Source organism: Falco rusticolus, chromosome 10 (assembly GCF_015220075.1).
Source record: "Falco rusticolus isolate bFalRus1 chromosome 10, bFalRus1.pri, whole genome shotgun sequence".
NCBI classification, from domain to species: Eukaryota; Metazoa; Chordata; class Aves; order Falconiformes; family Falconidae; genus Falco; species Falco rusticolus.
Window position 1 is genome coordinate 4,098,998 of NC_051196.1, and position 16,361 is coordinate 4,115,358.

The window sequence follows — 16,361 nt, forward strand, 5'->3', positions numbered from 1 at the left end:
GCCTGGACCTTGCTGTACATAGCTTTTTTTCCGTATGGATATCAGTTGCTCCCAACTCAGCTGCTGTCCCTGCAGCCGGAGCCTTGGCTACGCCGGAGGGGCTGCTAGCCTGTCTGCCGGGGCAAATTAAAATCCTAAAGCTGACGCGTCATCAGTGGGTATTGGCATTTATTACCAGGGCTGTCTCTGGGGGAGAGGACAATGCTACCTGCCTTTCCAAAATGGCAAAGGCAGCGGCAGAAGTCACCCTGCAGCTCCCAAGCGTAACCCCCTTTCCTTCCCGTGGCACTCGCAGGCAGACCTGACTTCAGACGACCCTCCACGATCAACGCCTGCTGGCTCTCCCCAGCGCCAGCGGATTATTCACTCCTGGGGGTCAGTCCATACAGATCCCCGATTCATTCTAAACCGCTTTGCTGGCATGCACTGGATTAAGCGCCCTGCACTCCCGTGACCTCAGCAGAGACCAGGCTACCCCTGTGCACAAAGACGGGCTTTGCCTAAAACCCAGACGTCTCTGGCCAAAGACATCCCTCTCTAAAGGTCCTGTCCCACATGGCCAGCAGCAAGAAGCAGCTTGTGAACGACGCAGAGGTCACATCCCCTTCCTAGGGCCGGTCTGTCTGGCCGAAACCAACTTCTTTCAGGGCTACGATGAATAAACCGTCCCGCTGTCAGACCGCACGCAGCACAGCCTCTTTGGTCTCCGCAAAACCACGCTGCCTTAACTGGGTCAGTTCTGACACGGCACCCATCGTGTCCCAACCTTCCCAAGCAGGGTCAGGTTGGGATTTAAACTCAGGTTTAACACAGCCGTGAAGAGGACAGCGACCACCCCAGCCTCCCCGTGCTGAACCCCGAATTACACGATTGAGCCCTGCGCTGCAGGTTGGATGCACCTTAACTCTGCAAAGCAGCGTGGTCCTTGCATGGACTCCTGCGGTTTCGTACCCTTCCCCTTGTGGACGTACAGCCAGGGAAAGGCACCATCGCACCAGTCTAACCCCATCCCTGCCAGGAATCGTGCTGCTGTCACTTTTTGTTGATGCTGCTGCTGAAATTAAATCAGATCGCTATGCAATGTGTCTAGAGCAGAGATGGAGACAGATGCGATGCGGTGATGAGCACAAGGAACCCCAAGGCAGTGCTCTCATTAAGATAATCCTATCTGTTGCTCATCCAGACACAGGTTGTGCCAGGAAGGATATTAGGCATAGCCGGGCCATCCTGGGCTGGGGACTGTAGAAGTCCCTCCTCTTAAGGGTTTTTTTCAGCTTTTTTTCCAATAATCTGTGACAGCCCCAATACCCAGACCACAACCAGCAGCACACGGGGAAACAGAAAGCAAAATGCATTGCTCTCTGGTGACGGTTCGCGCCAGGGGGCTCAGAAAGCTGCTTTCTTGCCCACTGATGGTGGCTGCTCTGGAGCCCGTGCCCAGGATGGGTACACAGAAGCTGAGACAACAAGCCAAGCCCCCACCAGGTACCAAGATACTGCAAAACACGGCAGCCTGCTGGATAAGGCACGAGTCCCTCTTCATCACGGACTTGATATGGTCAGCTGTCTGCCAGCCCCAGCACCTGCATGGGGACTCGAAAGGTTGGCCCTGAAGACCAGAAAGTCCCAGCCTAGAAAATAAGATGGGTTTGTACATCACCTGAGCAGAGCCAAAGTCAGGGCAGCTTCCCTGTGAAACTGCCTGGGGTTCCTGCAACAGGATTTTTTTCCCTCTAATCAAGCACAGTCTATCAAAATGAACATCAAAAGGAAGGTTCCTGTCTTCAGCAGAGGGTTTTTTCAAAGATGACATCCTAGTCTTTGTCAAAATAAGACAGAGCTGCTGTCTTGTGACACTTGGGCTTCCATCACATCAGTGAAGTGGCCAAAACAAATCTGAAGCAAACACGCAATGCAGATGTGACAGCCTGAGTGCTCAGAGAGGGAACAAAATCAACCCACTCCACTTGCGAAAAATCAGATCAAGGGCTTGTCACGTTTACTTTAGCTAGAAAACAACATAACCACCTGAAGGGCATGACTGTGATCCCAGCAAAAGGGCCCTGAAACGCCACCTCTGAGCTGCACCCAGCTGCTGCAGCAGGAATCTCTGAGCAGCTTCCACACTCCCAACACAAGCGCATGGGGCTGCACACCCAGGCGAAGGATACACCCTGATTTTATAATTATTTTTTTTTAAAGCACTTTTTTTTTTTTTTTTTACACCTGTAAGAGCCTTTGCACGTAACACTGTGCGGCTGCTCCAGTGCACAGACCTTCCTGCCAGCGCTTGCACTGGTGCGAGGCAGCGGGGTGGTGTTAGGCTGGATGGGACTGAAACCAAAGCTCCTTTCTACTCCCTGGGGTCACCAGATTGCTCCTTCCCTGCGTGGAGCCAAGCGCTTCTTCTCGGTTTGCTGGGAGTGGGGACGGCCTTTTCCACCCCCCCCCCGGCGCGGGAACAATGCCGCGACTGTGCCCAGGAGCCACCGGCCATTTACAGGCTGTTATAAATAGCATCATTTATCCCATTACAAGGGTTCTGTCATTTTCTGACCCCGAGTCCCTCAAAAGCCACTTGCTGGTCCAGCCCCCTCACCATGCAGCAGACCTGAGCGACATCGGCTGCCGCACAGTTAACACACCTGCTAATTATCGGGGTAAATCCAAGATAGACCAGGACCGCTGCTGCTCCACACGCCCCAACACCATGCCTGTCCCACCAGCCGACCCAGGCAAGCCAAGGATGCTAAAACCACCCATCGTTACCTATCCTAAACATCCTCCAGGACTTGAAGGGTTTCCTTGCACTCCGCTGGAATTTTTACCCACAAGGCCACTAATCAGTTAGTGCTAACTTCTAATTAGAAATACCAAAGCCGCAGGAGAACCTCCGTTTTTGCCCACGAAGCAGCACCGATGAACAAGATAATTAGAACCACCCCGAAGCGAACCGAAGGATTATAAACCCCCAAGCCCATCTCCACCCTATCCCTGCTGTAACGAAGATACGATTTGGGTTTTTTTTAAAAAAGGACAAGATTACAGCTGGTCTTTGCTGGGGGAACCTGGCATCACTCTGGATGGCCAGGCAAGGGGGATGCTCTGCTCGATGCCCGCCTGCAGCTTTGCAGATACCCTCTGCACAACCTTTTAACTGGGCTCAAGTTTCTCCTGCAAACTCGCAGCAGGAGCTGGAAGCAACACATCCCGACGCCGGCTCCTCCTGCCCAACAAGGGGGCTGCAGAGGCCACAGCGACAGGGGGGTGCTGGGCTTCAGCCCTCCCCTGCGCCCAGCGCCGCAGCACAGCAGGTCAGGCTAACGCTCCTGTCCTTACCCAGCAAGGGTCCTGTCCTTAGGTTCAAGGGAGTTTTCTTTCAAGAGGTTTGTCATAGGAAGACGTTACAAATAGTAGGTATTAAATCTAACTCGGTTTTGCAGTGGCGTTTGGTGCAGGGTTTGTTTTGGACACCAAACCAAGACACAGCTTGGCGTCCCCATCCCTGATTTCCACAGACGAGTGCACACGATCTAACACCTAAGGAGCTTTTCGCGGGCACAGCTAGGAGCAAAATACAAAATCTAGGCCGTGTCTGGTCAAATAACTCTCCCTCCATGAAGAACTACAAGGAACATCAGCTGGACCATATCAGTCGCATCTCCTGGGCCACCCCCAGGTGATGGAGACACAGAAGCGACCTGCGGCGTGTGACCACCCCTGCTCTGGGGCAGGGACCTCTGCTGTGCTCCTGCTGGCACGGGAAAGCAGAAGCACAAACACGCCAGCAGCATTTAGGAAACCGTTTTTAAAACCATACCACTCGGAACAGGACTTTTCCCTCAACTGCAACTTCAAGGAAAGATTAAAGCTTAACGGGTAGAATTAGGCGATATTTTCCAGCAATCTCTGGTTTCTCTAGCAACTTTCCAAAAGCCTGGCTCACTGGAAGGATGCACCATGCCCGCCCCTCCAGACATGTGCTCTTTTCCTCCTTACCTTGTCACTGTTTCTGTATTTGCCCCATTTCTTCAGCATCTTTAGCCACTTGTCCACACGTTCTATTTCCTGCTGCTTTTGCTGTTGCAAGGGGGGAAGAAGGGAAGACGAATTTAAGAAAAAGAGCCCCAGAAGATATCTCCTGAAAAAACAAAACTTCATTCTCTTTAGGTTTAAATTTCAGTGCAGAGACCTTGCATCAGGGAATAATCCAAAGGTGTCTGCAGGAACTGGTAATCTCAGCCCATGGTAACTGAGGCAGAATTGGCAAAAATAATGAGAGACACAAGGCTTAACACAGAGAAAGCACTTCCAAGAGGAGGATTGCTTGACAACAAAAATCTCTGCAGGTTCGGCTAGCCTCAAATTGTATCATCGGAACAGACTGGCAGAAAGGAGATGCTATTTAGCCCCGGCTAACAAGATGCTAACAGAGGACACGCTCCCAGTCCAGGGAAGATGAGGATGGAGATGGCTGTTACCTGCAATCCCCTTTTTAAACCGCAGTCACTGAGCACTGTGCCAAAGCAGAGGGAAAAGCCCAAAATTGCTTTAAAAGGTGCAATTTCAGTGCAGCGTGGAGGGGAGGTGCATGACCCAGCAAAATAAAAGCTCCGGCAGTTGGACGTTGTGCAGAGCTCCCACCTCCACGCGAGCAGCAGTGACCAGCGGGTGCTTTGCTCTCGTTTGCACATTTGTCCCCTCACAAACCGTCCCCTCCCCAGCCGGTGTGGTAAGGATCTGACAGCCATGACGATATAGCAGCTCTCACCTTCTCCTCCAAGGCGGTACGGGTCGGCAGCTCCTGCTCACTGGAAAAGCAAGGGGTCACCAGTTACTCCATGGGTGAGGAAGGGTGTGGAGCAGCGCGGGGTGCTGCAGCTGGGGGACCACCTTGGCACCCGAGGGGATATGGCTGAGGGGCTTCGTGCGTTCCTATGGCCATCCCTGACGAGGAAGAGGCAGGGGAAGCACTGGCCAAAACCCCACCATGCTACAGGAGCTGTGGGGGGTGGTCAGGCACTGGATGTCACTGGAAATCCTGGGCATAAAGCTCCTTCAATACACACATGACCAGCAATTAAAAGGGCCCGGGAGGAGGTGCGGATTTCTGGGCAGCAGTTGCTTCAAAACCCTCTCCTGCACACAAAACACCTACTATTATAGCTTTTTGTTTGGATTTGCAATAAAAATAGTTCTTTTACGCATTCTCCCCAGGTACAGGGCATGCATTTAATTCACCTGCATCTCACTTAGGATGGGGATTCCCTAAGGGAACCGAGGACAATCAGAAATCTTGTCTTGTCCTCCGTCTCCCTGAATCATCAGGTGCCAATGCCAGAGCCTCTTCCCACCTTCTCACGCCGGGCTTGCCATCGGAAACTATTCCCGAGCCGAGCCTCGCAGCAGATTCAAAGCCTCAGAGAGTGTTTGAACACGTGTGGTCGAGGGAGGAGGCACATCTGGTCTCTCCTCCCACATTTGGGATCGATCCATCCAAGCCACGGAGCAGATTATAGGCAAGACACTGGGTCTGCCACGCTTGGCGCAGAGGGATGCTCCGCACAGACGCGCGGGGCAGGGGGAACAGGAGCGGGCAGGAGGACTTACTGCAGGAATCCAAACCGGTCTGTAACCTTATACAGCGTGAAATCAGCATCTTCCCACGGGTCAATCTGAGCTCCCTCCTGCCGGCCCTGAAAGCACAACGGACACCTGTGAGCTGCCCCAGCATCAGGAATGCCCCAGTACCTGCATCCCACTCCCTGTGCCCCCATCCCTCCCTCCCTGCACGCTAGAAGGCATGGAGCCAAGAGCCCCAAACCTGCTCTAAAGAGACAAAATCAACGCAGGCAAGAGAAAAACGCAAAATCCAGCCTATCCAGCTTTCCCGGTGTGACTGCTACCAGCTGGGAAGGGCCATACATCAGAGAAACCAGTGCCGTCGGGGATAAGCCGTCCCGGTGTTACGGGAGCACTGAAGCACTAAAAGCCCAGGACCTTTCGGTACCTGCGCTGAGCACGCATGAAATCCATGAGAAACTCAGGATGCGGTGAGAGGGGATGTGCCGGCAGAAGCAGGCAGGGAGAGCTGGCACGAAGCCTGATGGCATGAGGGTTACTGGGGCGACGTCTGCAGGCAGGCAGAAGTTCTTATTTGAAGTATTCCTAACGGATTAAATAGCTTCAGCCTTAGCCAGCATTTCAGGGAGAAACTCGAAGTTGGTACCTTCTCATACTTGGCAACGATCTCCGCTTTTTCCTGAGCTATTAAAGACTCTATGTCCTTCTTCATGTCAGAAGCTGTAAGGCAAGAAAAAAACAAAAAGGGGAGGGAAAAGAAGGTAAGTATACAGCACAGGAATTAAATTTTAGGAAAGTGCTAATAGAAAAAGGCTTTGCTGACAACTTCAGCTTCCAGCTGTATCCCACAGGTAAAATCAGGCTGAGGGTGGAAAGCCCTTGCACGGAGCTTGCATGGAGCTTGCACGGAGCTTGCCTGGAGCTTGCCGGCACGCTGTGCGCCAGCTCCCCGCTCTCGGCATGGGGACACGCCGAATCTGAGCAAGGGGGAGGCATCTCTGCCGGGAGATGAGGCGCCATCCCTCTGTTCTTAGGCACACACGTGCCTGTACGACAGACACTGTGCTTTCAAATGCAGACAGGCACACTGGGCACAGAGCCCTGGCGCTGCACGGGGCGCTGCAAACCCATGCATGGGCTGCAAACCCATGCAAACCGCATGGGGCTGGCAGCAAACCACCACGCTCTTGCCCCAAGCTATGGATGTGGAGCCCCGAGATGCTTTGTATAGAGGCATCTGAAGGCAGATTTAGCATCAAAGGAGAAACCAGAGAGAAGGTTTTGCCTGCTGAAGCGTGCACGCAACAAGTGAATTGGCCTCTAGATGAACACCTACTATACGCACCCCCAGAAGAAAAACAACACGGCAGCAAGATGGCTGCAGAGTCTCACCTGACCCGAGATGGACCAGTCTTGGTCTGGACAAGACCCAGTCTAGCTCCCCAAGGTCCATGCCCACTGCCTCGCCTCGTCCCACGCACGTACATATGAGCAAGGTAACTTCCCAAGTCAAACGCAGCTTGAGCGTTGTCTTGCAAACGCCCAGAGGAGCATCCTCCCTGTCAAGCCATAACCCGCTGCTTCACCACAGGAAAGGCTGATCTAACACCGGGAGGGGAAAACACGGGCAGGCAGAATCCCCGGGGAGCCACAGTCCTCACGGGAGGCTCAAGGAAGAGAGCAGAGGGAAGGTCTGATGCATCCTTCTCTGAAACCCCAGGGCGTCGCGGCCAGCCCAGCTCAGACCACGCAACGGCCACGGCACCAACGCCGGTGGCTACGGGAGGGATGCTGCCACAGCTGGGTACCGGCCACGGCAGCGGGGACGGGCAGCAGCGGGGATGGCCTCACCTCCACGGCTACACATCCTCCTGGTGCTGCCCTTCCCCAGTGATCAGTTGCTTTTTTTTTTTTTTTTTTTTAAAGCTTTTTTCAATAGTTTTAAGTTTTTTCCCCACGCTCCCCCTACGAATTATAACCCCCCTCGGTGCAGACAGGGCCAGCACTGGGAATCACGCTGCATTGTCACCGACACGGTGCTGTCCCTCAGGGTCCTGCCAGCTCACCGCAGGTCCCAGGTAGATACTATGCATTTCAACAGCAGCAAGGCACAGTAATCTCAGTCCACAGTTGCAAGCAGCTTAGCATTTGGAAAAGTTCTTGGAACACTGAAGAGTAGAAATCCTCTTAGAATAGCTTGCTATAAAGGCAGACGGCATTTTGCCTGCTCTAAGGAGGTTTTGCCTATTGCCCTGCTGTGAAAAGATTCAGCAGGGTTGGGAAAAATCTATTAAAAGCCACCAACACAGCCTTAAAAATATTTTCCCCACGGCCTTATTACAAATGATCCAGTGATTTACTCCAAACATCTGAAAGTTAAACAACTTTAATAACACAGTCCAGAGGTTTCTTGTAGAGCTTGAAAGGAGCTCCCTGGAGCATCTGGGATCCCCCGTAGCAGAACAGACTTGAAAGCAGACTTGAACAGACTTCGTAAGAAATGACAAAATTTTGAATATAAAGGAGAGCAGGTTGACTACTGTGTTGCATCTAAAGCTGGAAAGTAACTCCTGCGTCGCTGCGCTCTGGTCCTTTCCCAAAGCACTGGTGCCCACCTCCTTGCAGAGAAGAGGAGCACCGCGACCCATGGATAAACACTGTCAGCAGCTGCTCGAGAGCAAGGTTACTCCAAGCTGCTGCTGCAGCTCTCTGATGGACACCAGGAGCCACCCTGACTGCCCTCCAGGAGGAACCTGAAGGGTTCTTGTAGAACATGCTACCCCAGCTTCTGGCTGAAGCTGCATCTCGCCGGCAGCACTTGGCATGGGGTGAGGCAGAGCAGCCAAAGGCATGGCACCGGGGACGAGCTGAAGAATGTGGGTTTTCCTTCAGCAATTAATAAAAATATGGGGGAGTCATGACGGGCATCAGCGCTGTCTCCAAGGATCAGCCCACTTCTCTGCACCTTCAGACAGCTGTCAGTCATTATTTGCCTCATCTTTACCAACTCCTTAATGCAGCCTGCTTGCTGCCACCATGTCGATCAGGCACGGATGGAGGCGGCCGGGAGATCCACCTTTCCCTGACTCTTCATTCGGAAAGCAGCCATCGCTCCAGGCGCCAGCAGTGTGACAGAAATATTAAAGCACACGCAATAATCAGGTCTACCAGGGCAGCTCTGCCACAACACAGCATCAGCCACCAGCACCGGCATTTCACTGCGTCACACTCATCTATGCAGACACCAGGGAAAAGCAAACTCTGTAAATTCACGGCAGGAATAGGTGTATCCTTCCCCGTTATTGACTCCACAATCAAAACAGAGCAAGGATAGAAGTATTAAAGTACATTTTGTTGTCTTATTTTTCCAAGCTGCAGCTCTTATATCGAATGTTCCCATTAATTTTGCTCATTTTTCAAAGCAGCAAGGTCTGAGCAACTGTCTCAGGGCGTCACCTAACGTATCTGCATCTTCTCCTTCTCACATCTTTCTTCTGCAAAGTTTAACTCAGATGCAAATTCACTCCCCCACTTCTGACATTGTTTTTTGGTTGTTATGGAGACAAATAATTCAAATTAGGTCACAGAGTCACAGACGGGTCGGGGTGGGAAGGGACCTCTGGGGATCCTCTAGTCCACCCCCCTCCCAAGGCAGGGTCACCTAGAGCAGGGTGCGCAGCGTCGCGTCCAGGTGGGGTTTGAATGTCTCCAGGGAAGGAGACCCCACAGCCTCTCTGGGCAGCCTGGCCCAGCGCTCTGTCACCCTCAAGGTGAAGAAGTGCTTCCTCACATTCAGAAGGAACCTCCTGTGCTGCAGTCTGTGCCCGTTGCCCCTTGTCCTGTCGCTGGGCACCGCTGCGAAGAGCCTGGCCCGTCCTGTCGGCACTCGCCCTGGAGAGATGTGTGTGCATCGATGAGATCCCCTCTCAGCCTTCCCTTCCCCAGGCTGGGCAGGCCCAGCTCTCCCAGCCTGTCCCCATACGGGAGATGCTCCATGCCCTCATCACCTCTGCAGCCTCTGCCAGCCCCTGCCAGCCCCTCTCCAGCAGCTCCCTGTCCCTCTGGAACTGGGGAGCCCAGCACTGGGCACAGCACCCCAGATGTGGCCTCACCAGGGGAGAGCAGAGGGGAAGGATCACCCCCCTCGACCTGCTGGCCACGCTCCTGATGCCCCTCAGGATCCCACTGGCCCCTTGGCCACACTGCCGGCCCACGGGCAACATGCTGCCCACCAGCACTTCCAGGTCCTTCTCCACACTGGTGCCTGGGGCTGTCCCTCCCCAGGGGCAGGACCCTACGCTGGCCTTGGCTGAACTCCACCAGGTCCCCCTCCGCCAGCTCTCCAGCCTGCCCAGCTCTGGCTGAACGGCAGCACAGCTTACTGGTGCATCAGCTGCTCCTCCCAGTTTATATCACCCATGACCTTGCTGGGGTGTGCTGTCCCCTCACCCAGGCCACTGGGTCATAAGGTGACCAGGACCTGACCCAGCAGTGACCCCGGGGAACACCACGAGCCACGGGCCCTTCACATGCTGCTGAAAATACACCTGTTCTGCGGGCTGGAGAGAAAAAATAAACTGTACGTCAAGTTAAATGGGCTCTTTTTCAAGATATTTATGAAGTAGAAATTATTCTGAAAGTCTCTGACCACACTCTGTAGTAGAATAACCGAAGGAAGAGCGCCTCGGTAGCGCGGCAGGCTTTACACCGCAGGAGCCACGTACCTTCTGGCACCCGAAGCCTCCCTGCTGCCAGAAACACCAGGCTGGTGCGCAGGAGCCATGCCCAGCACGAGCACGCTGGTTTTCTTTCTGCTAGAACAGCACGAGAGGCCCAGTTTAAAGAAAAAGCTTGGAAAGGTTTGCTGGCGGTGGGAAGGATGGGGAGGGCAAGTGGCTGCACCGGCCTCCGCGGAGCCCGAGGCTGCTTTTTGGAGCGCAAAGGCAGTGCTGTGCCCCACCAGGCGATGCTCAGAGTGCCCTGGAGGTGTGACAGCATATAGCTTAGCTCTGTGGCACCCTGTGCGGAACGCAGGTACTGAATGCAGGTATGCCCATTATTTAATTCCGTGCATATTTGAACACCAGAGTAGTTTGACACCACGAAGTTACAGCATTTGCTGGAGGGAAGTGACACTTTATGTACATGAAAACTACCGAGACATCTATTTTCTGCAAAGCTTGACAAAACACATCATGCTGCGCTGATATAAATAGGCTGCCTATACATAGGCACAGACTGTACCTGCCACGCTTCTCCATATACCTATATAAGATCGGAGGCTTTTTTTCATTCTTTTTTTTTTTTTTTTTTAAATACACCACTAAAATTACTTTCTTAAGCCTGCCACCTAATTTTCTCCTTTGAGTACTCTATTCCCCCAGCAAACAGTTTTGGTTTTTTTCCCCGTGACAAACACACGAGGTGAAGCCGCTATGAACAGGGATGTAAGAGAACGTGAACCATGCAAGAACGGTATTAGATAAATTTACTAGCTATAACCAACAGAAAGCCCCAAGCCAGGCACACTTAAATTCAATTCGGAAACAAAGTTACCGACTAGTTCCTTTGGAAAAGAACAAGTTGAAAACTCCCACCGTCTGTCCCCTCACACTACAACTTGCAGCTTCCAGTTTACAACTTTGGGAAGTAAAAATGAATCCCAGCAACAGTAAAGCTAAAGATGCTTAATGGCGCCACACGGTACCGCCTACCCACACGGAATGCCAGCAGCAGCAAACCTGAAATAAAAGCTCCGAACGGTGGATGAGGGCAACTTTCCAGCAATCAATTCACCAGCCGGGATCTCAAGTACCAGCAGCGGAAAGAAAGCGTCTGCATCAAAAATCCCAGACTGGGTGCAAACCCTAATATCCATAAATCACATTTACCATTACAACCCTCCAGCAAAGTCCCGTATTTTTCCCAGTCAGATGCCGCCCGCTGCCCCACGTGGGGTGGCCCCTGCCGGGACCAGCCTGGCCGGGCGCGTGGGAACCTCTGCCCACCAGTCACCCACCGCATGTTGCGAGCCTGCTCGCCGCCCAGAAGAGGAACCAAGCGTTCCCACGGTATGGTGGCAGCGCTGCTCGTGCCACAGCGTGGGGACACGTCCCCCGTCACCCCCACCCATGGAACGGCAGCTCCTGCTTACCCTGCCGGTTTTGCTCCCTCTGTGCCGGCACCTGCAGAAGACAAGGATGCTGCCACCTCTTTCCAGAGAGGTCACCTGCCAAGGCTACGCCTGCAGCCCTCTGCTCGCCACCAGGCCCTCCCCTCCTCGCTGCTCAATGTATACAAACCAAGGACAAACTTCCGCTCGACTCCACCACGACACGAGACCCGCACGCAGGATTTAATCCACCAAAACTGCAAAACGGTCTGACTGGAGCCCAGACACCAGAAGCCCAGCTGATGGGGGCTGCAGAGGGTCGTGGGTGGTTGCACATCAGCGTGTCTTGGGATGCCCTCCCAGAAATTCACCGCAGCCGTGACTCCAGACCCCACCGCCCCCAGCCCTCCTCACAAAGCAGTTTGGCTGTTGCCACCTTGGCCAGAAAGCAGCTTCCCAGCCTTTGGAACAGCTGCGGTGATGCCACCAAGCAAATCACCTGAGACAAAGCTGCTGAATTTTCCGTCTCTTCAAGCCCCTTCCACCTCCTTATGAGGAAAGCACAGAAGTCGTACATGCCTTTACGCTGGTTTCACGTGGGTTTTACACTGTCAGGCTGCACTAGCATTGGAACTGTATTGCCCAACTTCACTTTGCTGCAAGGTGAACTGTAGATCCGGTGTCACTTGGCAGAAGGGCTTTTGAAAATGAAAGTATCAGTAAAACCTCCTCTTTTTTAGAAAATACAGCATAGCATCACGTTCTCAACCTCGGGCTGGATTTGGGGATATTCTGGAACCCAATCTTTAAATGTTTTATACCGTAGAGAAGCATCTCTGCAAGCCACTGGAGATGACAGACTGGAATTTTGGTTGTTTCTCCAGTCCCACCGCATCCACCACTTAGACTAAGTGGCAAAACTAAAGGCAAGCACGATGCTGGCGTACAGCCACATACAGCCGAGTTGCAAAATCTTTAACAGTTACATCCCCCAAGCAGAGTCATCTCAACCACCTGCACCCCTCCTCAGCATGCACCGCCTCCAGGGGAAAAACCGTAAAATCTGTATTTTTGCTTCTCACAGCACCGCGTGTTTCTCCTGCCCAGCTGCACCCAGGCGCACGGAAACGCGTGTGATTTTTGTTCTGCATGCTAGTGCAAGCAGAAGGTCACTGAAAAAGGAGAAATGAGCTTAGGTGAAAGTGTGCTGGAGTCCTGAATGCGCCCAATTAACTACTAATAAAGACTGCTGTTAATAGAGAGAAGGAGGGGGGAAAGCAGGCAGATTTTGACACGCTGTACTTAAAACACTGCCTGCATCAGACTGAAGCTACTGCTGTGGAATAAAGTCACAAAGGTACGTCCTCACTACAACCACATCCACCGCTGCCGAAACTCAACAGGTCGCTGTTCCTGTTTCAAGCTCTATTTTAAAAGCACACTTTAATGCAGTGTTTTATGCCTTGAGCGGTCTATGCTATAAGCCTGCAATCTACCCATGGGGGGAGCGGGCTTAAGGGAAATGCTTACGCATCTGTGCAAACGAAAAGGCTTATTATACACCACCTGCTACGGGGTGAGACCCTCACACAAGGCACACTTGCAGTCTGCACCGCTCCCCAGCAAAGCACTGCTCCCACTCACAAAGCTACTACTAGTTGTAACAGCCACTTACACGCTTGCACACCCTGGAATAAACCCGGCCACGTGAAGTGGTGCAGCAGTCTGCTTACAAAGCGGCTAAAGCAAGCTGCGAAACGTTGGATAAACCCTGCCGGTGTGGGTTTTTAAGCACACGAAGCAGGCACCCCGACATGCTTCAAAGCACGCGGGCTGCCAACCGGCAGCAGGCTCCCCATCCCGGCCGCCTGGGATGATGTGGGGGGCAGCGGGGAGCCGAGGCGAGCTGCCATCGGAGGCTCTTCTCCCACGCGCTCGAAGCCCACCAGCAGCAAAGCCACGGGGCCACAGCACCGCACGTACCTACCAAGTGCAGCCAAAACGAGCACGGCTTCGGGTGCACCCCGACAGCATCACCACGGCCCGAGGAAACCTCAAAGCCTCCCACGAAGCCACTGAAGAGGAGGCGCAGGCTGGGCTGCTGCCGGCAGGCACTGCCCCGCAGGGCTGCGTGCCCGGGAGGTGACGAGCCGGAGGGGGAAGTGATGGCCCTGCGCCAGACCCGCTCCCTGCGCGGAAGTCGAGCTGCTCCGCAGGTCTTAGTACCAGACCCGGCCAACATCCCTCCCTCCATCAGCACAGCTGCCGCAGGATTTTTTTTTTTTTACTGGAAACCCAAAGCTGCAATCCCCAAGGGGACAAGACCTTTGCATCCAGGACTTCTGCTGCCCCCCCTCTGTAGCAAGCCCAGCGGCAAGTGCCCTGGCCAGGCACCTGCTTTCCAGCAACACGCCACCAGTCCAAAGCTGGCCCTCGCTGGCAGCCCCGCTGCCACAAGGAGATCCCTGCACTCCCAAAGTGAGCTACGACTTCAGGAATTAAACTACTATCAAGCAGGACGAGCCCAGATACAGGAGATCCTGTTTGCATGTTTACTTCCTTGACTACAACAAAAACTCAAGAGCACGCAAGCGAGCTCTTCTGGGGTTTTTTTTAGAGCGTAAGGAGCACTAAGCCAGCTAAATTGCACGGAGGTTTATGTTTTAACTGTCTCGGGGGTCTTTGAAAATGACTGCTCACAGATCGCTTTATATGAGACGCAGATGTGTTAACGGAAAATTCAAACAAGTTCCTATCCCAGTAAACTCGCATTGTATCCAGACCTGCACTGGATGTCACGCTGGATAAAACCACGCTCACCTCCCGTAGCAGCGGCACGGGAACACTCCAGTGACAACCACCACTGCAACTTGCTTTGATGCCACCAGCAATGCCCCAGCAAGCCAGAGCATCCAGCAACGTCGCAGACGGGATCCTGCCGATCTATGAGCACGCGTACCCACGGCACACGATGGCTCCCAGGGCGATTCTCACCTGCTCCAGAGCCGGTTCGTGAGTTTGGAGGAGAAAGCATGGGGAGGCAACCCAGCTGCACGCAACGTGCCCTCACCTGAGCCTGCTATCAGGTGCCCAGATGCATCAGCCCCGCTGCAGTTGTCCTCTCCCCTGCAGGCATCTACCTGGCAGGAGCTGGCTGTCTCCGCTGCGAGGGGTGGTGAGGACCCCCAGCTGCCGCAGCCCACCAGCCCACCGCCCTTCGGCTTCAGGCGCACCGCTGCGGCTCTGCCCACCGCTCCTCCGGCACGTGAGGGCTCACCGCCGGCGGCGGGGGGAACAGGCAAGGTGGGAGGTGATGCACACGCAGGCCCACTCTTCCCCCGGGCTCACTGCAAAGAAAATAAGAAGTCTGTAAGTTTTCCAGTTCTGGCACAGCAGAGGCACCGTCCTTCACCAGCACCGGGGGTCTCTGCAGGCGGAGGAAAGGCAGGTCCCACCAGAGCGGGCAACCTGGCAATGCCTCAGCCTGGCTGGAACGGGAAAAAGGACACTACAGTCACCCACGCTGCAAGAAAACCCCCGGGTGTGGGTCACGCTCGGATTCTGTTGATTTGGTGGGTTTATCCAGGATGAGTTTCCTCCCCACCCAGCTCACAGCATCAGCCCAGCCCAGCCCTGTGCTGACACAGAGGATTCGCCGCAGGGATTCAGCTTGGGGCTGGGCAGGAATTTTACAACTATCTGACCACACATGCCAGGTACCAGAAACCAGCCTGCATGCCTCCAGCCGCACATCGTCATCTAATCCAGGGTGCTGATCCAGGGATGCTCAGCTCAGGTACAAGCCGGCTCCCGGGCTGCAGCAGGCGGTGGTGCTTTAGCCCATTTTCTGGTCTGCTTGAGTGCCAGGGGATGGAGGGGCTTCCTGTGCAGACCTCTGAGCCCATCAGACCTTTGTACCAGCAGACACGTGCTAGTGACAACTCAAGCAGGCAGGATACGACCCTTGCCCAAGCCAAAGGCGCAGCATCACGCCCGATGTCAGCCGATCTGAGCATACGCTGCCACCACCAAGGGATGCAATGGGGGGTCCAGGCCACTCGTCCAGGACTCTGGCCCGGTTAAGACCAGTAACACAACCATCACCGAGCTGCACGGCAGAAGAGCTGGCACCGGCAGCACCACCTGAGCCACCTACCTGGTACCTCCAAACAGCTAACGTGGTTCGCAGGACAGTGGAGCCTGACATCTAGCTGTCGTTTTTTAAAAACTGGTTTCTAATTCTCACCTGAATCAACCCATAGAAGCAACGCATGGGTTTCACAAGCGCGGAATCCAGACACCACCCTGAAGCGTGATGCTGCTGTCTGCAGCCAGCAAGCGCTGGGGATGGGAAGCGTGCACTGATGCCCGGGAAAGAAGCACAGTTCACTTTCCTCGTGAGCAGCCGCTTCAGTAAAACCCTCTCCCCTTACCTCCCTCACAAGCCCCTCCGAATGGACATCCCCACACGTCCCTGGGCTGTCCCATGCCAGATTTCCCCACGGCCACCCCTCCAGCACCCGGACACAATGTCTTGGAGCCTCTGAAGAGCAGAAGACTTCACACCCTTTCAGAGGTGGCCACCGTTATCATCAAGTAATCTATAACAATAGTTATACAAGTAACAAAAAATCTATAACACAGGTTACATTACATATGTGTTATG

The 16,361-nt window shown here is 53.9% G+C and overlaps 1 protein-coding gene across 7 annotated transcripts in view; it reads right to left on the minus strand.

The window, feature by feature from the left end:
* Positions 1-16,361, minus strand: part of LOC119154592 (USP6 N-terminal-like protein) — an 81,944-nt gene that overhangs the window by 19,840 nt on the left and 45,743 nt on the right. For 2 of the 7 annotated variants that reach the window (XM_037402352.1, XM_037402351.1), the window contains exons 3-7: positions 14,690-15,042; positions 6,230-6,303; positions 5,611-5,696; positions 4,772-4,811; positions 4,000-4,080 (exon numbers count right to left, since the gene is read on the minus strand). In XM_037402352.1, the coding sequence (XP_037258249.1) occupies positions 4,000-4,080; positions 4,772-4,811; positions 5,611-5,696; positions 6,230-6,303; positions 14,690-14,729 (321 nt within the window). In that variant the 5' untranslated portion in view covers positions 14,730-15,042. Of the gene's footprint in view, positions 1-3,999; positions 4,081-4,771; positions 4,812-5,610; positions 5,697-6,010; positions 6,191-6,229; positions 6,304-12,194; positions 12,394-14,515; positions 14,638-14,689; positions 15,043-16,361 lie in introns of those variants that run through there. The other 5 variants (XM_037402354.1, XM_037402353.1, XM_037402356.1 and 2 more) reach the window with 5 other exon arrangements.